A 25554-nucleotide genomic window follows, 5' to 3' on the forward strand; every position below is an offset into this window, starting at 1 on the left:
TTCAATCTCCTACTCAGCTTTGAGTCCTCCTCTCTACTTACCCCAGCTGAGATTTTTTGCCTCTATATGGAGCAGACCAGAATTGTACATAGCATTCAAGATGAGATCTCACCAGTCTTATATAATGCTATCATACTTGTATAGCTATACTAGAAATACCTTGCCTTACATAGCTTGATGTCTTATCACATACTGACTGATTAAAGCATGCTTAAAACCCCTCTATTTTTCAATCAGTAATAAGCATCCACTTTACAGCAGTCTTTCTTTTTTTCTTTTTTTTTTTTTTTTTAGTTCTCAAGTAAAGGACTTTTTGCATCAACCGTTTCATTTAAGTTAATTTTTTTTTCGGTTTTGCTCTAGTCCTCAAGGTCATTCAGTTCTTCCTGTAGAATACCTTAATCCTCTCGAGTATTGATACCTTCCATCTCTAGTGCTCTGGATGATGGCAGAGCAAACCCAGCAATACGCATGCACAGCGATTCCCTCTGGGAGAATGAACCGCCTCGGTAGAGCGCCAGGTGTGCTACTTAGCCTCATAAAGCTGCAATGCCAGCAAATACACGCTAGCAGAAATGCCCATAAAACTTTCTAGCACGGACACGGCCTGAGCCTTACGAAAAAGCCTCCAGGAACATGTTGCATTACCACTTGCTATCAGTCCCCTCAAACTGGGAAGGAGGGACAGAAGGGAGGAGCAGAGCTAAAAAACTGGTTAGCTGAGTGGAAAGATAGATTATCACTGCTAACCTACCATTTGTCAATCCAGAACCATGCTGAAGACTGTAATTTTCTAGTCAATGCTTTATAAGCAAGGTCAGAGGGAACAAATACTTCAATAAAAAATTCAAGGTATCAGCAGAAGAACCCAGTCATGATCCTCAGAATCCAAAAAGAGGAAGGGGTTGTTTGTGCAGCTAATGGGCCTAGGATAATGTCTTTCATGTCCATCAAGGGAAATGGCATTTACAGTTCTTCAGCATAAAGCCTTAAGATGACATACACAAAACCACAGGAAAAAGGGCAGCAACGAATACACGAAGAAACACAGCTCTACAGCGCAAAATAAGCAAACAAACAAACTTCAGTTTTGCTACCAGAGACCAACTGCAGTACTGCCTGGATGCTTGGAGCTGTGCAGCAAATGCCAAGCTGTGAGCTGCAGCCAGGGAACACATAATTAATGTGATTAGGAGCACACAGAGCTAGCATGCTCTGCTGACTGAAAAGCCCAGTAGCATAATTACTGTTTTCTGTACTAGCTCTATGTCTGAACAAATCTCAAAGCCTGGTTAGTATTAGACTGCTGTGTAAACGTCAATAAAAATCCCAGAAGTGCCAGCTCATCAGCATTCTCAGGCACAGAAATGGTGAAAATATCACTGCATTTCCATGCTGTTAACATGAGGCAAAGAAGTCTCCGTTCTTCAGTCTAACCTTAGAGTTTGTAATAAGGTAACGTCTTCCCCAAGTGAATGCTTATTATGAAAGCTAATTAATTGCTTTCCAGTAATGAGAAGTCTTTGGTGTTCAAAGAAAGCAAAATTCAGTATATAGGAGTTAAACACTGTTTATTGAAACAAAGCTCCCCCCACTTAAAGAACTGTTTCTGATTAACATCACTACAAATAAAACCAAAGAAATTGAACATACAAACATACAAAGTATGTATAGGCAGGAAATATGTGCTAAAATCAGTCAAAAACATAGTATTAATTGAAGTGAAAACTAAAGCAATGCTTTGTAGTTGCCTAGATTTCCCTGGGGGATGGAGAGTCAATGCTTATCTGCCTTTCTCAGAAGAGACAATTTTGATTAATATCAGACCCATCTGACTCAGTCTATTAAAGCCTGAAGGAAGGATATTCTTCAGATATAAGAGATATGTCTTTGATTAATAATTCTACCATATTGCCATTCCAAGCATTAACAACTGCATGGCACCTATGGAAAGAGAAAGCCTTTGAATTCTAGAGAAGAGAACTAACTTGCACTAATAGATCTGTTCTCTTTAGTCCGTATCAGAAAGCTGTATGACAGTCGTCTTCCTACCCTTTGCTGAACAAGTCAAAGTGCCAAGATTGTCACTACTTTCTTGCAATGGTTATAGAATTTAGCTTTACCTATACCAAGAAAGCAATGTTACTTCAGACATTCTGAATGCTTTGTCTAAAGATACTGGCAATCTGTCTAGAAGAGTTCTCTTTAGCACTATCATAGTTTAATAGACCACAATAGTCTACAATATCATGGCCATTTGAGTGCAATCTTACCTACCAGTAGCATATGTTCAGAGAAATGCATTAAATCACTCAGTCCACTACACTGGACTACCATGCACGGTGTAACTAATGCCAAATCGTCTCACATGGGGTGGAGAGAAATCAATTTAACATTATCTCTTGAGTTTTTCCTGGAAGTGGAAGCTTTGGCTTCAGATCAATCAGCACCAGCCCTCTCATCCAAGCTGAGCATTTTTCCTGATGCTTGTGATCAACCTCTTGCTGTATTCTCTGTAGTTCACAGGTTTGACATCCAGTGCTGTAGCCTTAATGCGAGATTCATCCTTTGAAAGAGAAAAATGGCATGTAAAAGAAGAAAGCCTGTGCTCCAGGCATTTGGTTCTAACCTTCTTTTGCCTCAGTATCTCATTGCTCTTGATATCAGGGTTATTGGGCAGTGCAAGTTTTGACTCCTAGAGCAGCTACATTGTTTTCATTTGAAACACACCAGGTTTAATGAACCTGAGAGGCAGCAGCGTTATGGAAGGACAGTGGATCCCTCCTTCAGTGCTCCAGCGCTGAAGATGGAAAGCACTTGCTGTGAGCACATATCTTCGGAAACTTCTCTCCGCGCACTAGAGAAAGAAGCTATTTCTTATGGAAACAAGTTTAACCATGCAAGCCACAGACTGTGCCATTTGCTTTTTGGGGATACTTACATTGTAAGTCTCCAGTTTGACTCGGATCCTGAACTCATAAGTGTTGAAGTTTGCATTTTGGAACACTTCCTCAAATGCCTGTTCATTCTGTGAAAAGGACAAAGACAGACGTGAGCCACTGACACTTCGAGCTTCTCGTAACACCACAAACTTTCAGAAAAATTAGTCTTTTACAGATGTTGACAAAACATTGTGACTAACTGAATCACATTGGCAGAACTGAACCTTCCATCAAGTTTTAGATGGAACTACATCTACTGTAACTTACAGTTGAAAAGAAAGTTTAGTTCAAGTTTAGAAAAAAAGGGAAGACTGACTGTTTTAGTTGGCCAAAAGAAATGGCCCACAGTTGTACTGACTCTGCAACCAAATAAACAGAATGAAAATAGTACAAGTCTGCATGAGATTCTCTCATACTGCTTAACTGGTTATTTCTGATGTTGTGACCACAAACACCAACAGAGTTAACCTTTTCCCTATTAATACTCTGTCAGACATTCAGCCTCTGTGCCTGTCCATCAAGACTGTATGCATCCTTCACATCCCAATACAGACCTATTTATGAGGATGCTTTGTAAGAAAGTGGCTGTATGTTTTGAACATGCTTTTATATCCATTAGAAGAGACCATATTAAATTGATATGGTAAATTATTTCTAATTAGCATATGAATACTAAACATTACCCTATATTTACTATTTGCATCGCTTTACCACAAGCCATTTCTCAAGAACAGTATTAAAAAGAAAAAAGAAAAGAAAAAAAATTAGAAAAGTTGTGGAGATCAGGAAAAAGTAGCCTATTTCTGCATAAATTAGTTGTAAAATCATTTTCTGACATTCCACAAAAATTCCACAGCCTCACGATGATATAAACAAATAAGTATTAATGCATATATCTACCAAATGCACTTGACTTTGGATCAGTCAGTCCAGAAGCAGATAGAGTATCTGATCCGGAGCTGAACCCATCTCAAATTCCCTTATATTCCAAGTGTTACACCTGCCATTTTTAATGTATGCAGCACTATTTTACACTATATAGTGATTCTTCTAAGACCTAGAAAGGCATGACATATGAAGATGAACAGGAGTTGCTCGTTCTCAGACTGCAAAATTTAGGCATATCCTTTCTGAATATTAAAAACCCTTTCTTCTGATCATTGCATGGATTAGAGGATAAGAAACTTACTTTGCAAAGTATTTGGCTTCTCTTCTCAGCTCTGTTACAAACTATGCTAACCTTTACTGAGCGGAAAATGTTGTTAAGTATACCAGCCACTGCTACCCTACATTTCCTACAAGTCTGGGTAATAGGTACGATAGAGAAGTAGATGAAAAACCTTGCATATGCATTTACATTTAGTAAGGTCATTAACTGTACATGGATCCAATACACACATAAGTAGTGGAAAGATTTCTGCCAGCTTCACAGGACACAGCATCAGGTCTTTAGAGAAAAGACACTAAAGACAAGTTTACTAAAAATGCATCAAGTATTATTTTTAAAAGCTCATAAAAGTATCAAAGCAAAACCAATTTCTTCTGGAGTACAAAGCATTCCTGCTCAAGGGCTCATTCCATGTTGCGTTTCGTTTACTACACCTAGCCACTTCCACTACTCAGCTCTTCAAAAGACACTGCAAGTTTGTATTCTTATATAGGAACTGCTGTCTCTCCTTCCCCACCCAGTTCCCTTCAGCTTTAAAAATGACTAAGAAATTTTGCTTGAACTCTAGCAGAGACTAAGCATGTCTGAAAAAAGAAAATATTGACAAATTAAGAATGTCTGAAAATGGAAATTTAATTTAAAAGCGCAAGTACATCTAATTAGACTGCCCTAGCAATACATCTTCCAACAGAGCAGAGGTATCCAGCCTTCGTGACATCACACAAACTTTTAGCAGCCAAGAACCACAAGCTTTATATCATTTACTTCAGAGAGCCAAAGTAGAGGAAATTTCCAAAGTCACTCTTGCCTGCAAATTATAGAAAAACTAACCCTGCTTTGCAGGAGTGGATGAGATCTACAACCATGCCTCAAGGCAGCCAGGATTACAGACTCAGCAATCCCTCCTGGATCATTTCCTCCCACAGCCAAGGAACAGGATTACCAACAACTGGTATATCCACAGAGCCCTGGTATCAGCCATACTACAGCCTTGGCCTGGAAACACAGCAAGTGCTCTAGACCAACGTTCATACACCATTCAAGAACTTACGCCTTCCATATAATTAAAAAACATATACTTTATGTAGCTGACAAGTAGAAAGGGGAAAAAGATTATTTTGGTGGGAGGAAAGGAAAATGCAGTAGACAAGTCTACAGACACAGAACAAAATACTGTCGGTTACTGTTTAATGGCTTACAACTACCTTAAAAACCCTTCTAATCTGTCAGAAGAAAAGATTATTTAAGAAACTCCACAAATGACCTATTTTAAAAGTCATAATTTTTGGCCACAAAGTTTCTGACGATATTTAGTGAAATAAAAAAAGGGGGGGGGGAGTCTAAGAAGTGGGCTAAAGCACATTAGTTCAAAAAGCTTCCTGCCTACTTAAAAAGATATATACAAAGTGTTCTGGAATTTTTTGGTTTTGTAAACAAGTTTTTGGAACGTATTAGAAATAATATTGTTAGCATTCATGAGTAAAACATTTTTTGTAGATTTGATCGGTCTAGGTAAAATGATTAAACAGCCTATCCTTTCTATTGTACTCAACATGTATTAAAGTCGTCAGCCCTCTTAAGGGCTGTAGCACTAGCCACAAGTAATCACCTGTCTCTCAAGGTCCAGGTGATAAGGACAGGCTGATCTTCAGCTTTTAACAGGCAAAAGAGCTCAGAGGTAAACAGACTGACTGTGGGAGCAAACTACGGGGGAAATCTCTCTGTTCTCCAGGCAGATGGCCTGTGGAAAATAATCCTGAGGAGAGTAAACAAGTCCCTGCCAAGAACTTCAGAGTAGGGAAAAGCAATGATCTGTGCTCTTGTAAGAGATACTGAAGTCCAACATCTGGAGGAAAATCTTTAACTGAAAGGCCTGAATTCACCCATTAGCTCAGAGCACAGGCAAGATCAAATTCTTGCCAAATGCAACAGAACATCCCTTTCACGTGCCCTTTTTGTATTGTTTTAACAAGGCGGTTAACTTCCACTACAACTAGATGGACATAATCCAATGCCTTTGCCACCTTTGTTGACTTAAGGGAGCTACACATGCACACAGGGATGAGATCGTGCTCCCTGCAGCATCAGCACTAATGTACTACACACCTCCTATCTTTCTCCAAGTTGCCCTCCAAATTAACTCTACAAGAACACCTTCTTAATAGTGGGATCAGAAAAAAAAGCAAAAAAAATGAGAGCAGCCATACAACAAAATGGGTGAAGTACAGTTCAAATTCCAAACATTTGCTTAAAAAAAAAAAAAAAAAAAAAGCGATAAGCTGATGGACTACCTTTTCCTTCAGCTCTCCAAGGAAAGCAGCACTTTGCCCAAGAATGAATTCTGCTGATTCTTGGAAGCAAGTCACCCACTGATACTCCTGACAGTCTGCAATGGTCACCTGAAAGAAAAACAAATAAACAAACAAACAAATAAATAGTGATTTCATCCAGCTGTGTATTATTCAAAGAAGGTAGCGCAAAAGACAAACACATTTTACAGCTGAACAGAGTTTTACATTTCAAGTAACTCTCATAGCCCAAATGCTCCATAGGTACTTTCTTCACCAAGGCTGGAAGGCAACAGCTCTTTTTATAGCTGCATAGAATGTCATAGTAATTTAAAGCAAGTTAATATTGACAGTACATTATAAATTGAGTCACAGAGAAAGGCCAACAAGATGATATTGGTACACACTGTGATGGAGGTTTAGCTCTGTTCTGCTGTCACCGATGAGCTGTGAGCAAGAAAAAGCAAGCCAGAATGGCAATAACCAAGGGTAACACCAGCAAAACTGTACTCTGCGTTTACTTAGTACGTACATGGGAACTTGAACATAATACTACACGCTTTCTATGATATGAGGAGACTATCAAAACATTCAAGGGCACGAAAGAGCAGTTAAAAGATGAAGTACTGGCCTCATGCATTCCCTGGCTGCTTTGACAATTAGGAACAGGAAAATAGGAGCAAAGCTGTTCCAACAATTGTACCCTCAGTATCCCTTTATATTCCATGAGACTGATTCTGTTATGTAAAGTAGTTCATGTATTCCTCGAAGTTATATGTTAGAAATTATTCAGAAGCATTGTGTGTTCTAGTGAGACTGCAGGGATAGCTCCCTTCTCTCTGCATGCCCACCTGGCACAGCATTTCTGAGAAGCAGATACAACTTTAATTTATAATGTAAAACAGATAAAGGTTCAATGCTCATGGTGTAAGCAAGCATCACAATAACAATCTTCAGACAGTTTTCTGAAGCAGCTCCATTAATGCATGAGACAGAACAATACCTACAAAAGAATGTACTAAATATAGGTAGCAGCTGTAAAAGTGCAATTACTGCTCTCCAGAAATGCCATTTTACTTCAGTTTATCTTCACTACTGAAGAGGCGTAGGCCATCTGTACTCTGCACTGCATAGTACACTTGGAAACTAGAATCAACTGAGCTAGCATCAACTTTTTGGCAAAGAGAAAAGCTTTTAATTGGAGCACTAGGAAAACAAACTCCTAATCAGCTCAATGAAACATTCCTCACTCAGGTACAGCATACAAGCCACTTAAATATCCTCTAATCCACAGGCACCATAGATGGATGAAAAGCACTAACACCCCACTCTCTCAAAAGGGTTTTTTTTTTCTTTTTCTTTTTTTTTGAACTGTACAAGGAAAGCGGTCAGCGAGAAACATTCTCTCTTCTAATCCATTTACTTACCAGAAGCATCATGCGGTACTTGAAGTTGGGGAATTCACGATCACACTTTTCACAACGGTACAGTCCATTTTGTTGGTCTATCACTTTCTTATTGCAATCCTGAGAGGGACATGCCTGGTACATGCAGTTCTCTTTGCGCAGATGTACCACTGTGCCCACACAGCTAAAATAATCCGCCTAGGAGGGTGAGTGTGCAACATTAGCCTCAAAATACTCAATGTTTTCTAATTCTGAATTAACTACAAAGCATGGTATCCATATTTGGATGTTTAGGATTAAAAGGCTTAACAGATATGGATTATTGGGAAACTGTAAATCAACCCTTCTGTTGCAATCATTTCCAGGCTTCTATTATGTTAAATAAAGCCCTTATAGCAAGGTTATTTTGTGTTTCCATTGAGGGAAATTCCAATTGCCAGGTTTTCTACAGATAAAGTATATTTGCTTCTCCATTGTGTCTGTTCAAATCTCCACTTTTTTTTTCCCCTTACAGGATTAAGATTCTGCACTTTCTTATATGTTTTTTTTTTTTGTACTGATTCCCAAAAGAAGAAAAGAAAACTACTGTGTAGTATTAGAGATAAGCATTTGGTTAAACTATACCCACAGAACAAAATACCCATTCACCATACAAAAAGTAATCATCCTAATGGTTTAAGACCACAATCAAGTCTTTCAACAGATAAACAGAGGTTGCTTAAGCAGCATATGCAAGAAACATCATGTAAAATAGCTGAATTACAGGTGAGGTTTCTTCTTTAAATAGAAGTTCTTAAGTACCCTGAATGGCTTAGCACTTAAATTTGAAATAAATAAATAAATCAAGAAGCAGTATAAGCCTAGACAGGACACTGGACTGGAATGCCAGAGATCTGTGTCTTATTCCTAGCTTTTCTATTGACCAGCTGTGGACCCCTGAAAACCACTTCCTCTTAATGCACCTCTTTCTCCTATAATACTTTGTGCTATTTATATAAACAGCTTTGGGATGGACTTTATTTACACAAGGTTCAGAATTCTCCTGTAAACTTTAGTATCACCTTGCAATATCTGCAATGAACAGGAATTTATTTCTTTAATTGCATAAATTCTGAAAGAATAAGCACGTATTGCTCAACAACTGGACTACTCTAATGAGCAGAACACATGCACAAAATCTAGCTTCCCCCTATGCCCCCAACTATACAGAACATGGACTCATATTCAGTTGCCCTGCTTTACCTTATCGCCTTGTCCCAAGTTCTCAGATTTGGCTTCAAAGAGAGTTTTCCAGTTGGTATTTCCCCCAGTTGCAGGTCCACCCCTCACATCAGAGATTGAGGCACATTCCAAAAGCTGCCCCTCAGAGTCAAACCTGGAAGCATAAAGATGTACTTCTGTTTTTGGATAGCAGACCACAAGGAGCTAAATGTAAGATTTTGATAAGTCTATGTACTTAATACAAGAGGGATTTTTTTTTTAAATCAATGATTTGAAATGAAATAGTTACAGTACAAACAAAAATAGCATTTCAGAATAAGTTAATACTCTGGCTTAATTAGCATAGTATATTATAAACTCACAAAAGGAGGACAGCTTTGTTCTATATAACTGCAATTTGTTTGCCAGCTAGTGGTCAAACCATGCACTGCATGCTTCTTAAAGGCAGTCAGATAACAAGATTTAAGGGCATCAAGATATTTCCGTAATTAAAATTAAATTACATGGTATCATTATCTTTGTAGCAGCTTTGAAAGAAAACCAAATAGCATTGAATAGATTATGTTTCCCATGCTAAAATAAGAAAGCACTGCTTTTCAGCAAAGGTTGTACTAGCATCCCATTCAGGTGCATTTGTGTTTTTTAGAAAACAGGGCTTTTTATCCAAACTTTACAGACACAACTGCCTTTAAAAGAATTGTTTCCATCCGGGTATAGCAACACGACTAGCAGTTGAACCACATCTTGTCCATTTTTGAGCAGAAGCTCTGTAGAAAGACTGTTAGTTTTAACCTGCACCGTATTATTACATATTTTGCATATAGCATTACATTGTTTTCCAGTAAGACACTGTTTCAGCCTTCATGGCTCAAATATACATCTTCTCGTGTCAGTCCTACCTCTCACAAAGATCTCTAGGAGTATTAAAAGAAAGCAGAAGAACCAGAGGCTGAATTATCATGCTCTTTATCCTGCTTACAAGTCAGATTATGTTAGGAGAAGGATGATGAAAAACTCGGTTCACTGACATGTCAAGACTGCTGAACAAGTGGCACCGATAGGCTTCAGAAGTGGCTATGCTCAGCCATCTTCTGGTGGAGAATTATCAGGTATTTGTTCAGATTTGATGCCCTTTCAGAACAGAGCCAGAAAGCCAGAATCTTACATTACAGATATTTTCCCTGCAGTCTTACAGAAAACCACAGGGCACTTGAACTCCTTTTTCTTTTTCCTTTCTTCTCTTTTGCTTCTCATCAAGTAGTTTTTCAGTTCTTTGGGAGGACATACCATTTTGTATGGGCACTGCAACATGTGCCCATATTGCTAACCCACAGACTGTGGGCACCAACAGGACTCAAAACCTGAACTTAATGAAAATGTCACGGTACTATCTGAGACCCACAGTCAATTTCATCTCCAACAACCCTCTTCAGCATGGAAGAACCAATTAGCTGACAAATGGAGAATGCTAACTCAGGTATTTTAGCCATGTTTGGGGGATTTAGGCAGAACCTAAACACAGGATTCATGAAACTTAATGCTTTAGGCACTGCATCCTATTACTACATATCACATGCCACCATATCCATACTCAGAGCAGACAGTTCAGCAACTTTCTACACTAGAAGCAACAACAAACCACTATGAAGTTACTTTGCTCTGCTGACATAGATAAAAGTGTTATTCGCTATCTGAAGAATATCAGATAAGGAACAGCAACTAAGACGTCAACGTAGTCCTCCTATACCAACAGAATACATATCAGATTCTCAGATTCCACATAACAGAAAAAGTCTATGAAAAAACATGATACTCTCAGCTAACACCTCAGAAAATAGAGTTAGTCAAAAACCTGATTTTACACTGCCTTCCAAGGTCTGGGTCAGCATACACTAGTCCTACTCCAACACTTTAAGATCTGTCATGGAATTACAAGTTTGTGAATTGAACAGCTTAAAAAAAGACGGCCTTTCAGTCCCTAGTGATTTTGAGAAAGAAAAATTTCTATAACCCTAGTACCCATATCCTCTGCTCCCTTTTTTCAGTACTCTACAGACTGCTCAAGTACAGAAAAATAGAGTACAGAGTAGAGAATAGTAGAGAAGCAAAGAGAGATTCCACAGCAGGCTGAAATGAATTGACACAAACAGTCATACCATCCTCGGAGCTTAAAAGCCTCTGGGCTATCAGGATTGATGACAACTGTGCTCGAGGACAGGACAGACAGGCTTCTACCACCGAAATCAGAGACTCTGGCTCCTTTGATGGCTATCACAGGTTGTCTAGAACCATCAAATTTTTCAGCCTGCATGTGTGAAAAGACAGAAAATATTAGTGACACACCACAGTAAAAGGTATTGAACTTGTGGTCATGATTCACAGAACATGACAAGCGAACAAATCTAAACCAAACTATTTTACTTCACTTTATTTAGGAGGTATGGTTTTAAACTATATCATTAGGAGTTTAAGAGGAGATCATGGGGGGAAAAAAAAGCAAAATAAAATCAGAATCCTTAAATCACAGAATGGTTGAGGTTGGAAGGGACCTCTGGACATCATTGAGTCCAACCCCCCTGCTCAAGCAGGGTCGCCCAGAGCATGTTAGACAGGGTTGCACCCAGGCAGGCTTTGAATATCTCCAGAGAAGGATTCCACAACCTCTCTGGGCAAACAGTTCCAGTGCTAAATAAATCTTGATATAGAGAATAATAAATCTTGCTAATAAATCTTGATACAGAGAAGCTGCAGACCACTGGTTTGGAAAGAAAGGATTGGTCCCATCCATCAGGGGTTTTACACTAGTATTTTAGAAAGAAGGTGGGGTCTAGACAGTGGAGATTTCTCCAAATAGGAGAAATTTAGATAGAAAAGACTTTTCAGAAGATGAAATCACTCACTCACTTGGCTTGACTGAGCCAAGCATGTCTCTTGTACTGCTGTTTACAGAGTAAGAAGTCTAGACATGCTGACAAAAAGTTTTGTTGTCATTTCATTTCCTATTTCTAATCTCATAAAGCCACTTCAAAGCTGTTCAGTTGCCATCAGTTTATTACCTGAGTAAAGTCACACAGAATCTGCCAAACAAAGAACCTCTTGGTACTAGAAAGGTTTCAAACGGTATAGTTTTCCTGGATCCCACACCACTTAAGAAGCAAGGAGAGGATCATGCACAAATGAATGGGGGTTAGCAATACTGTTTGCTGCATGCACGAGATGTAAAGAACTCACGACTTATCTGGGCAGTTAAGGCAATGACTTCAATTGAGGAGATATGGATTCTAACCTCAGCTGTGCCAGTTGCAAGTAACATGGCCCTAAATGGATCACTTTCCCTCAATGTTTGTAATTACCTCTATTCTACAAGTAAGGAAATAGATTTAACTCTGTAAAATGCAAATCCCTGATCTCTCCTTGGAGGATTACACCAGAAATCACTACCCAGTAACCTCTCCTATAGCAAGGTGAATCAGCCTCAAAACTTTGTAATACTAAAGTTTAGTTCACCCCATTTATATCAGCAGAGAGTTAACAGTGTTTAGCTGCCTCCAATATCTGTGTACTTGATGTCTCACTTAGCCACAAAGCATCACTGTCAAACTGGCAGGATCACTCCCGTTTTATAGACTGGAACATAAATACCTAAGCATCTACAATATAGATGGAAAATAAAGTAGTTTGTTAAAAGAATAAAGAAGCAGTTTACTGCAACTGTTCAACCTCTCAACTCCAAGTCTCTGATGTTTACACTTCTCTGAGTTTTGAAATATGGCCTTTCAGCCCCCCAGGTAAGCAGCAGTTTATGCATGGCAACAAATACCCCATGCTATGAATAAAATTAAGCTAAAACAAGACAGCTGTTGCCATCGGGCTTTTCCATAATCAAACTACAAGTCATATCCTCTTCTAAATCAGAATCCTGTTATCTTTGGTCTTTGGGCTTGAGACAATGCCTGCAGTTGTTCAGAACACATTCGTCAGACCTCGTCAGCAGTTTGTCAGAGAAAGGTTAAGAATATCACACCTGAATGAAACCAGACAGTCTTTCACCTTCTCCTCTCTGCCCCGATTTCTCAAACACCTAGGACTCTGTCTCAGTGCTATGCCCATCTCAGATCACACAGCACATTCAATTCTTCACCCTACACAAGGGAATTTTTGCTTAAAAACAGGTAAGAGTACATACCTCAACTCCCCATAACGTAGCTGTCACCAGCTTCCCAGATGTATCCATCAGGTGCACATTCCTCTTCGACACCTCCCTATTGTTAGATTTCACTGTAATTTTAGTGACATCTTCATAGCTCTTACAAATTCCAATTACATCTGGAAAAAATAGTTACAATTTAGTTAGAATTACTCAATGGTCACAATAGGGGAATATGAGCAGAGACCAAAGAGAAGAATTCATTTAGTGTCACATTTTTACCTTGTAAGATCCTATCTCCCTATTCATAATCAAAAATGATGTGGAAACTGAATATATTATGATAGGAATGCTTTTGGTGGAAGAAGGTTCTATTACAGAACTCTTTTTTGCTTTAATTTCATTGATGAACTCATGAAGATATTCATGAATGCAAATCTCACCATATTACAAAAATCAAGGCATTGTACTACTTTTTCCCATCCCATTCTGCCAAAGGGCTCCAGCCCTGAGCCTGCCAACATCCCCTTGCTGTTCAAGCACAAGTTTCAGGTAAGGAGTTTCAAAGTCTTAACAACACAAAGAAACAACCAACTAATGCCCTCATCAGTCCGCACATCTGGGAAACAGGAGCTAATGCAGTCCACCTTGTACTCCCTAACAATAAACCACTTTCAACAATATAGATCTACCTTTAAAATCCCTAGCTGAATGCCTCTGAATCACATGCATCTTGTGCCTGTGAAACCTGAGAACTCCCGCCCCCACTCAAGCCTCTGATTTTTCCGGAATACTCTGTCCAACAAATTACAGAAAAACAAACCCCCAATACTTCACAAAGCAAGCCAAAACAGTCATGCAACTTGGACTTGGATGTAATGAATTATGCCAAAATCACTACAGAGATAATTAGATAGTAAAAGAAAGCAAGACTGCGGAAGGTATGAAACGCACACGTGCTGAGCAAGGACATTTTTTCCTTCAGTCCTTTTCTGTGGAAAACAATGAACACAGTACAATAAGCAAGTATCATTTGCTGTCTTTAGCTTGAAGCAAAAAATTGCAGATAAGTCAGTATATATATTGTTAGCAGAAAAGGACAAAGACATCTTAAGAGTAAAATTACCCAAGGCATTTTTAATGGCAACTAGCACCGGATAACCTCATTCAAGAGACCATAAAGCATTGTACACTCACTGCCTCCCCAGTGATCATGACAAAATAGAATTTCAAGCCTTACAGCTTCTCGTTTTGGTATTTATACTGACCGACAATTGAGTCCTTGGGTGTGTTCTCCAAGTCAGAGATGGATACAAACTCAAACTGAACAGATGGAAGATGCTGGGCATCATCACAGGGCACAACTGAAGTCTCATTAGTGAATGTAATTTCATAGTCATTCTTAACAGCTGTATATTGCTTGTTAGCAGTCTTCAAATTGCCTTTGGTAAAATAATATACCTACAGGAGAAAACAAGGAAACAGAGGATATTATCAGAAGTCAGACAGAGAAAACAGATTGTGTTCACCTTTAAAAATCCTTGCTATGCTTAAGCTCTTCTTTTTAGCTCATGTCAGTCTATGAAGGTACAATGCTACCATACCTTGTTCAATTCAATGAGTGGAAAGAACTTGTCTGCTTGATCATTGAATGCAGTAGCTCTAATCTCACCCTGCAGAAAAATAAGAGAGCTGGTCAGAACTGAAATTCATCAGGCAAAAAAAAAATCTTTGCGATGTTAAAGTGGCACTCGTTCTACAGACAGAGTGGTCTGCCAGGCCAGCTCCAGGCATGTGAGGAAAAAAAAATTCCCTTTGCATTTGTAATTATTGCAAATTATTGCACATTTAATTTTCATGAATATACCTAGAGCTCCAAAATTAAAGGCAAAATTATGCATCATATATACACCTCTGAACAGATACTGTTAATGCCAGTTTGAAGTGTATTCCATTATAGGCAAAAAAAAAAAAAAAAAAGAAAAGAAATTTCAAATAGATCACTTGGCTCTACAAGTGAACACACAGATGTATTGTGATAGCTCCTGCTTACGCAAGATGTCAAGTCCTTAAGTAACAATTAATAACAATTATTAATTCACTAGATATAAATACTATTTTTTTAAAAATGTGCATACTGACAGTATGCAGAGAAAATATATGGCTGATGATAATATGTTGTATTATTAACCTCACATTTTATACTAAACATAATTTTGCAGAATCTTATTTGTTTTTGCAACTGAAGGCTGTAATTTGATAAGAGGGTTGTGTGACAAACTGCAAGTTTAGTTAGATAAACCAGATACTATTCCCCAAACAAACCACAGGTGAAATTTCCTAGTATTACAATAATTCATACTCTGATTTCCTCATAAAAAGTGAAAGCTTATATTTGGGAAGTGATGCTCCTCTTATGTCCTGTTTCATAACATGATATTGAAGCAAAGATGAGACCTCTTTCTTAACCTAAAGGGAGCTACAAACTTAATTAGGTTGTCAATTGCCATAAACAACTATATTTTGAAGCTGCAAAAATTTTTAGTCACACACTTTGACGAAAAGTAATGACATATATTTAAGACTTCTTTCTTTCTGGATAAGAGTCACTGATGCTCAAGTTCATGAATATAGAAGTACGAATTTCAGCCACAATATAATACCATTATTTACAACCCACTATTTCCTCTGTTCTGTCTTTATGAAGGGTTCGTCAGTATCTGGCATACATTATCTTTTTCTCAATGTAACACTTACACTTTCATCAACTAGCTCTATAGAGAAGAGCTTTCCTTCACCACGGGAGTTGCTCCACGTGCGGATCTGGCCCTTTTGCGTAACACGGGCACAAATGGTCCACCTGCAAATGTGCAAGAAATCACTGTTCTATGTCCTCTTTTTAGAGGAGATTAAATTTACAAACTTTTGAAACTTGAACGTTACAAATTAAAAGCCAGAATTTTTCCACTGCACCTTAGCAATGCTACCTGCCTTTTTACAGTTTTCTATTTTAATGGCCTAGACCATTAAAAATGAGAAGGTCATATAGAAAGCAGCAACAAAGCCAGCCATAAAATATCTAATAGATATAACAGCGAACAATCCCTCTGCACAGAAGCAGGCCTCAAATATTTTACTCTTCTCAGGCGCATTTCCCTATATAGCAGTTTGCCTGTTCTAAGAAGCCATATTAGAACTCAAGAGCCCAATTATAGGTTTTATATTCAACATGGGTAAGCAAATTGGCTTGCATAACTTAAAAATATTATTCACAAAAAAATTACATCCTCATGCTTTTAAATAGAACAGTAGCTGAAGTCAATAGCTTGCTTAGTTGTTTTAGCATTAAGCTGCCAAAAAAGTTTGCTTTAGGGAAAAAGAAAAAAGCCAATTGATTTTCAAGTAAAAAATTAAAACCCATCAAGTTCAACAGGATAACTTTACCAAAACAATACAAAGGCCAATCTCAGATTGTCAAAGTGTTGACAAAGAAAACCCCATCACCCTGTATAGCTGTTGTGTTTTGTTTGTTTAGCAGTTTAACTGATGAAATAATAATAATAAAACAAAACTTAATAAAGAATGATTTGCCAGAGGTTCATACACAAGAAAGTAAAAATAAGCTATTGTTCCTTTACACTTGTTACACTTCAAATATCCGTAAAAAAAAAAAAACTCACTTAGATTGGTACGGGTTCAAGCTGGCAATCGGCACTACTTTGGACTGTGATCCACCTGGTGTCTTCACTGAGCTGGGACCACTCGCTTTACCAAATTGCTTTGAGGGAGCATGGTACTTCGGAGCAGTAGGACCTTTCAAAAACGCAGCAAAGCACGCACAATTTCAGGGGGGAAGAAAAAACCCCACACATACAAAAGCCAGGTTAAAACCTAATACGAGGTCAGGCACAGTAATTCAGCTGTAGAAGTTTTCCTGCTATACTGTGGGAAGCTGCATATAAGCTAAGGTTATACTTAAATGTAGGTAGGCACTTGAAGCTCCATTCACCGTGCTATATGGGTACCACGTCAAGTTTCTGTAAACTATTTGGAGAAGCACTTCTACTCTGGGTCACAGGTTTGCAGCCTAGAAAACACTTTCGCAGAAGAGAAAATACTCAAGATTTTTGAGCTCTTACACTGGAAATGGAGACATCTCCAGGATCAATCAGTTAAGCATGATCCAAGTGGCCAACAGTTGGGTAGCTGTGAACTGATCTAAAACACTGTATGTACATTAAGCTTTGGATCTACACCTTTTGGGGAAAGGATTAAGGAATGACACCATTTCTTAATTCCTCCAAAATCAACCCATTTCCTAACATACGCTACTACTGCTAATTCTAAACATCAACCTTATTCGTGTATAAATGTGGAACTTCCATAAGCAAATTTAAGAAACGCTGGTTTCCTGTTGTAGTACATTTATATAAAAGTTTTATTTCAAAATATTTCTTAAATGGTTTGAGAAAAATACTGGCAGGTTAAAGCCTCATTGAGAGTTAGGACTGGGATAGCTTTTTTGCTTTAAAAATAAGCCTATACACTGACATTTAAATTGATGTCTTTTTCAGTATCTCACCATTGAAAAACTTTATCAAAAATTGTATTTATAGATGTACTCTCAAATTAATTTCTGTCCTGTAACACCTAAACTGTTTGGCCCCAATATCTCAACATTGATAATGCACCTTTTGGTCAGCTCCAAACTGTAGCCTACTTGGGTGTCCAAAGAGCAGTATTTCAAGAATGCAAAATTGCATCGGGCTAGATGTTCAGCTCACATAGCTTTGCAAATGAGTCTTTTTACCAAAGAGCCTTCCTATTTCCCTCCTACTTGGCGAGGGCAAAGGAACAGTTTGGGGTTTGTCTGTTTTTTTATTATTTTTATTTATTTTTAATCCTAAAATAGCCTCTTAACACAATTTACTTTTTCAAGCTATGAGCTAGTCTTTAATGTATTGTTACTCTTCCAGCACCGTTACAGAAAGGAACTATTTTAAACTGTAGGTTTTTCACTGCACAAAGCAGATTCCAAAAGTCCTGCCCAGAATTACTCTTACCTGCTACTGACAAATTACCATTCTGCTGCTGTGGTTTGCTGGGTGCAGGGTTTGCTGCTGGAGCTGAAGAACGTTGCTGCCCCTGCCCTGATAATGGAAAAAGACCATTTAGTACAGTAGAGAGCACAGTAATTAAAATTGTCCTTAAGTCTTTCTTAGGAAATACAGCTAACGTAAAAACAAAATTTTAACCCTGGGGACACGCTAGAATTCGGGTGTTACAGACACAGCAGTAGTAAGCTATCCAGCGAATAACATTAACATGGAGGAATTTCAGTCAGATCCTTCCTCAAACAATTGCTTTCTACCTTGGAAAAATTCAGGTTTGATAGCTATTTAAAAGGACAGCATTGAATAATCTTGACAATTTCTCCGTTTTTAAAGGCTTCTATTGCTCTGACAAGTAGTTTTGACTACTGCTACCATCTAAAAGCTAAGATAAAAACTGTAGCAGAAGTACATCTTAAAATTCAGAGAGGACCAAAAAAAGCATTGGATGAAGTCAAATATGAAGTTAACACAGGACAAAGTGTTTGTAATATTTTATTTCCGATATATGAAGATAGTTTATGTGGGAACGGTGGGCTCACCGCAGCATTCGCCACAGTCCCTCTCAGCACATGACAGTAAGTAGCGCAGGGAGTGAGATATCGCCACAGTAGGCACATATCTGCATATTTTTGTAGACACCAAGACTTTCGATCACCTTATATTGATGACGAGTTACGTGAGAAAGAGCTGCGTGACATCTTTAGAGAAATACTACATTGAAGGATTGATCTACAATCCAAATACTTGGATTATTTTACAGAAGTAATTATTTCCCTTTCATATTTTGCCTCCAGCTCAGAAAGCATCCAACATTTTGTCTTTCTAGACATAGTTAGCTATGAATTTGCATGAAGTCCTAGGCCTGAGCAGGCAAAGCCCCACTGATTTGGCATGAGGGAAGGAAGACAGTGAGAGGGAAGGGAAGAAAAGAACATCAAACCAAACCCCTAAACATCACCGGGAACAAAACCACCAAATCCTAGAACAGAATTGCAAGAGAGGATGGCACACAAGTACAGCAAGAAAACTTAAACAATGCAAGGTGCTTAGGCAATGCAAGGCAGTAGACTGAGGAGGTAACAGCGACCATCTAGTTATTTTTAATCCTAAACAAGGTCTTCACACAAAACCAATATGCTTCTCTAACTTGCCGCAGTAAAGTCACAACAGTGAACTGATGACAGCAGTCTCCCTGGCAACGGCGTGACGTCAAACAGTAATGTGTATTTACTGGAGAATCCACTAGATGGAGAACTCAGATTTCACCCTTGCTCATCTGCCTCAGATGTTCACAAGACCCAGCCAGTGTCACTCCTCAACACCCCTCTTTTTTTTCCCCCTTCTTAGACAAAAGAGATTGTTAAGAGAAAATGTCTGGAAAGGGAAAGAATTTAGAAGAATAAAAGAATAGGAATGTACATATGAGACAGTAATAATTTCCTCGCTCCTTTTATCCCAAATATTTTTTCCACTAGGATTTTTAAATAGGATAATACACACTTGTGTGTTATGAAACACAAGATCATGTTTTAGTGGTTGTCTACCCGAAGTCTGGCATTTTTTAACATATTAAGAATATATTAACACATCTGCGCATGTGTTTGAGTACAAAAGTAGCGGAAACTCTCTCCAATTTTCTTCCTTGGAGAGTTTAGATGCTCCTAAATTATGTTTTTTGGTGGCTGGTGGCCCACAGATCACTTATGGTCCTCAAAGTTGACTTCTCTGCCTAGTTTTTAGCTGTTAGTTATTTATTGAGCTGAAAAAGCACTTGAAATATTTAATAATATTTGTTTTGTGTGTGCTGAGTTACTCAATTCCAAGCCTTTGGCCAAAGCCAGCCACATAACACACACTAACCTAATAGCAGTATAACAGTAGTCCCGTGGTTCCAACAGTTTATTATCAACAGGTTCTGCTTCCTTGCTATGGTGACAGAAGATCTGTCCCAGCATGAGAGGAAGAAGAGGAGAGAAGATGCACTTCGAGAGAATGGACACCAAAAGGTGTCAGCAGGAAGAGTGGAAAGGAAAAGTTCAAGTTCAAGTGAAAGAATACCAAACATTTCAACATTGAAAGATTAATGACAAAAACTAAACATGAACAACAAGTAATTGTTACAGTAAGAATAAATTCTAACATCAGAGTAATGTGAATGAGATTAATAACAGTAATAACATTATCATCATATTTTCTACTAAGAACTAAACTGCTCAATCTTAATTTTCAAGATTGTTGTGAAATGCCGCCTGGAAAGTGTTTATGGTGTGTATTAAGAAGATCGCATCTCTGGCTTCCTTGTTAGGCAGATTAACCACCCACTGCTCGATTGTGAAGTGGACAAAAGCGAACTTCTCACTCCTTGGGTCTTACTGGGGTATTACAGTCTAAAAAAGAATACTCTATATTCCTGGGTTTAGCAATTTGAGATCTGAACTTAAAATAAAACTAAAAGTAGAACTAATCATTTAAATAAAACTGAAGTTCCTTCAAGAAAATGGCAAAATGATTTTACGACATTCATTCAGCATTAGCTAAGTTTTCCTCAGAATACTACCTGTCAATATATAGAAGAAGATTTTGTAACTTTAAACAACTCTTTGTCATTTATATAAAGACCTTTATGACAAATGAAGCAGCCTTGCAGAGCAGAAAGGCTAGTTTGAGAGTACCCAATCTAAACTACTACCATCTTTTACAACTGAGAACCTTACTTAATACCAGATCAAAGGCTACAAAGTCTGCAGAATAACATTAGTGTTAAAATGCAGTATACAGCACATCAAATTCAAAATCTCTTATTCATCTAATTCAATAGTGCACTCATTGTGATCATGCACCTGTAAACAATGCCATCCTCAAATAACATAAATTCAAAAACTTCAGTGCTAGGTTTTTTTTTTTTTTTTTTTTTTTTTTTTTTTTTTTGAGTCTAAATGAAGAACTCTGGTAGACAATTCTGGTTAAATATGTAAAAATTATGACCATTTAAGGCTTATATAGTTTCCTTATCATCTATTAAAGCTATATGCTGAAAAAGTAAGATCTATCCAGAGAATAAAATCAATAATTTACAAAGATATTTTATGAAAATCATGGTAATTTTTATTAAAAAGTTATATTCTTTAAGATATATTTTCAGATCAGTTTTGTAAGATCCCAGATTCTCAGTTGTTTCTAAGCAACAATATAACAACTGAAAGACACTATAGGTCACAAGAAACTTGCTATTGTATCACATAAGCAAAGGAAGTGTGAGAAAAGACACAAAATTATCTGCTCAATAGCTGAAAATCTTGGTCTCTACAGCAACTGTGAGATTAAACCATAAAGTCAGAGATGTCAACACATTTTTTAAACAGCAGTTAGCTAAGTAACTATCACAGGAACAATAGATTCTTCAGGCTTGTTTAACAAAAGCCCCTCTAATTTCCCAGGAAAAAGAAAAGTTAATGAAAGATGTCCTCATCTTTGCAATTGTGAAATTTCTACTTCAGTTAATAAAGTAGATTTCTAACCAGAATGGCAGTGCATCTATTGTCACTGTTTGTCCAAAACATCTTACAGAAAACTGTTGACACCATATGGTTCCCTTAGTAATGAAAATATATTTACTCACTTTGACCAAAACCAGCCATTCCTCCATAAAGAGCTATTTTGCTAATTAGTTTCAGCTATTACTTGTGTACCTGTCAATAATGGATCTGTTCAAATATCTAAGTGCTACTTATCCTCTTTTCTCCCCCCCTCCTTTTTTTTTTTTTTTTTAGGAGTAGAACTAGAAGAACAGAACATATTCCAAAATTTGGCTCAACTTTTGAACACATCTCTGAGGTAAAAATATATACTCATCCGGAAAATGATTGGCCTGGGAATAAGTTCAGCAAATGAAAATAAAGAACATAACTATTTATACAACATAATAAAAACAAAAGACGCATGGTAGGTTTAGTCAGCACCAATCCAGCTCAGCATCTTTTTTCAGATGGCAGAGTAGTAACAGGTGCTTAGGAAAATCTATATACTGGCCGTGTTTTCATACCAGTATCTCATCCATATCCTTTGAGCAATCTAGTTTTAGTGCTTCCTGAGCCCAACATTCACACAGAGGATGTACTGTTATGTTTAACAGCCTTTGGTGGATTTTTCCTTCATGTCTAATTGCTTTTTGAACCTGTGCCAATTTTTGGCACCCACATCATGTAGCACCAAGTTCCATAATTTAACTATGCACTGTTTGGGGGCATGGTACAGCCTTTGTTTTAAAACCACTGCCTGATAATGTAAGAACTAAAGAGCATCAAATGAACACAGAAGAGAAGGAGAGATTTATCATTCTTTACTCATCCCCTATATACCATCTTACAGTTTCACAGATCATTATTACATCCTCCTTCTGTTGTTTTCTTTCCAGAGTAAAAATCTTAGTCTCTTTGGTTACTCATTACAAAAAGACACAGACCAGCTCCTGCATACTTACTGGAAGCCTAGGTAGAGACCACTAACGCACAATAAAAAGCTCTCAAAATATCACAAAATATAGACACTTCCCAATATCACATAGAGATTGAAACTCAACCATGGTGAAGATTTTACAAAAATACGAACAAAGTCTATTTCATGCAAAACAAATAGAAAGGATGTTCAAGATCTAGACATCATTGTTGCAGGCACAAGAAAGCTGAACATGTCTGCCTGGCTGTTGTTAAATGAAAAAAATAGGCAACTGAAAGATCATTATAACAATTTCTCCAGACGAGGTATTTTTCTACAGTAATTACTTACCTTCGTTGTATGGCACTGGGTTGCCAATATTCCCACCAACCATATCAGCAGTTTTCAGAACATCCAAATCCATCAGAATAACCACTCTCCTACAAACACAAAGCAGACAGTAAGATTTTCATTTCCTCTGCACATCTAACAGACTTTGAATATCCTTTGAATATCCTTTGCATACAGGTAAGAGAAACAGCCAGTAGGGGTAGATTCTTTGGACAAGAGATTCAGATATAAAAGCTCTCCACTGTAACCCACTCACAAGGTACAGACAGGCTTAAGAACAGTATCACATTTCATTAAAGACAGCAGCTAACATGCTGAATGGGCACACAGAAATGGCTTGAAAGAATATAGCCAGATTTTACAGATAAGATATATTCCCTGACTCAAGAAAAGTTATACTCCCTCCACAGAAACATTGAATAAAAAAAGACGCAGAACCTCAGTTACCATTCTCCAAGACTTTGCAGTTTTTAAATTGTCACTTTACCCAAATCACTTGTTAGTTTTTAGTATTCTACGTCCTTCTTCTCTCAAAGTTTCATAAAAGAAAGACCAAAGACTTCCAAGTAACAGGAAAATTTCATCATTTCTTTTCTACAACAAGTGATTTTAAGTGGATTTTAACAAACCTCAGTATAACTGTGTATTGCAGCTGGTTACCTTCAACTAAACTACTGTATTAGATACATCCACATTCACTGTAATCACATTCAGTATTTTTTACTTCTGCTATTGCTTGCATTGTGTATTCTCCCTCCTGCACACTCAAGACCAATTATTCATGGACAATCCCAATCAAAAGCACTTGGCCTTTGCTTTGCTTAGTCACATAGGATGGAGTACCCGTTAGCATTACTGCAATTAAAACAACCTGGATACCTTCCATCTTTCAGACTGTTGACAATGAATCTGTTAACCTGGCAGATACAGTGAGCTGCTAAGCGCTCCTCTTCCACAAGAGAGTTCAGCTGTGTTGCCAACATGAAGGCTGCAAAAAGTAGAAGAAAAATATTGAAACAATTACCACATGCCAGCCTTAAGAGGGGCTACCATGCATGGCCACAACTTTTCCAGTCAGTCTACTGGTGTTACATTAGATCCACAGCTTGCCCCATTAATTATGGGGCAGGAAATAGTGTAACAGCTAACAATTCACCAGCACTCAGAACATAAAATAAGGATTTGTTTCCCAAACTTAGGGGACTTAATCAGGCAATGATAGCCAGAATACATTAAAGAAGTTAGATGATTAAACTACTTCAAAGCCACTGTTATGAAAACATCAGCTACAGATTTCTATGTCTTTGTTATACCCTGTAGTGAATTAATTTCTTGTAGTTCACAAAGGAGCACTGAAATGCAGTTGCGCAGTTTGGAATATGAGTGGTCCCTATTTATGTCACTCGCTCTTTCAATACTCATTTCATCACTACAAACCTAGATGTTAGATTGGAAACTATGGCAACATTAACATCTCCACACTTGCAAAAATCTCAAAGCTTGTCATACTTACAGGAAAGTGTGTTAACACCATCACTCATCAACACTCGGTAACGCGGTGGCCCATTTCCTGTAGCAATAGCCCGTGTATTCTGAAGAAAAATACCAGATTGTTAGTCCTCACTAGCTCATTCAGAAACACTTCAGAAGCGAAGACACATCTTCAGTGAATGACTCAGTCTATTTAGCTTTCTTCACAAGCACTGATACCAACAGCAGAGCTGTAGTCGTACAAAACCTACTTTTCTCAACTGCATTAGAGCTAAGTCAGCCATGCTCTGCTCCTCTGCAGAGCAAGCTCGGCTGCAGCCTGGCCCTGCTCGCGACCCTGCAAGGAAGCACACGCAGTCGCTGCTGACAGTACAAAGTAATGAGGAGTACTCACTATGACTTGGAGTACAGGCTTGGAGATGCCCTCCCCCTGCATTATGGCCTAGAGAAGAGAAAGGGAAAAAAACAAAAGACAAACAAACAAAAAAAAACACTCAGAGAGGTGCCACCTCCTCGCTCAGGAGACCCACAGCAGAGGGGGAACCGTGAGGAAACAGCCGTGGCAACGTGACCAGCCAACACTGCTGGGCCCAGCCGCGGCCCTCCTCTCAGGACCGGCCCGGGGCACCATGCCTGGCCTCCCCCTTCTCCCCAGGGTCAGGCCCGACCCTGGGCCTTGCTCCCCACCGCCACTCCCAGCCCCTTCCCAAAACCCGGTGCCCCCCCCCCCATCTCGGACTGGGCCCGTCCCTGGCCTCGTCCCCCCACAGCCCTCTCCCGAGCAGGGCCGACCCAACACCCGAGACCTTGTCCCCCCCGCCCCCGTCTCCTCCGGGCCGGGCGCGGCCCCGCGCGCGGAGGCCTCACCGCGATGGCGCCCTCGCTCAGCCGCACGCTCATGCTGCCGCACTTGCCGCCGCGCTTCGCCGCTGCCGCCAAATCCTCCCGCCGCCCCGAGCCTGGCCCCGCTCCTTCCGGCGCGCTCTCCTTGC

At 38.7% G+C, this 25554-nt stretch overlaps 1 protein-coding gene across 1 annotated transcript; it reads right to left on the reverse strand.

Moving 5' to 3' along the window:
• Positions 1–1554: 1554 nt before the first annotated feature.
• Positions 1555–25528, reverse strand: RPA1 (replication protein A1). The gene is made up of 17 exons (XM_062592342.1): positions 25430–25528; positions 24957–25004; positions 24585–24663; positions 23951–24059; positions 23072–23160; positions 18236–18322; positions 16853–16985; positions 15930–16032; positions 14777–14845; positions 14441–14633; positions 13212–13351; positions 11182–11330; positions 9047–9179; positions 7826–8002; positions 6402–6509; positions 2942–3028; positions 1555–2566 (listed from the first exon to the last, which is right to left on the reverse strand). Exons 1-17 carry the CDS (start codon positions 25460–25462, stop codon positions 2459–2461), a joined length of 1845 nt encoding a protein of 614 aa, XP_062448326.1. The 5' UTR covers positions 25463–25528; the 3' UTR covers positions 1555–2458.
• Positions 25529–25554: the final 26 nt, after the last annotated feature.

Source organism: Rhea pennata, chromosome 20, assembly GCF_028389875.1.
Source record: "Rhea pennata isolate bPtePen1 chromosome 20, bPtePen1.pri, whole genome shotgun sequence".
Taxonomy (NCBI): domain Eukaryota; kingdom Metazoa; phylum Chordata; class Aves; order Rheiformes; family Rheidae; genus Rhea; species Rhea pennata.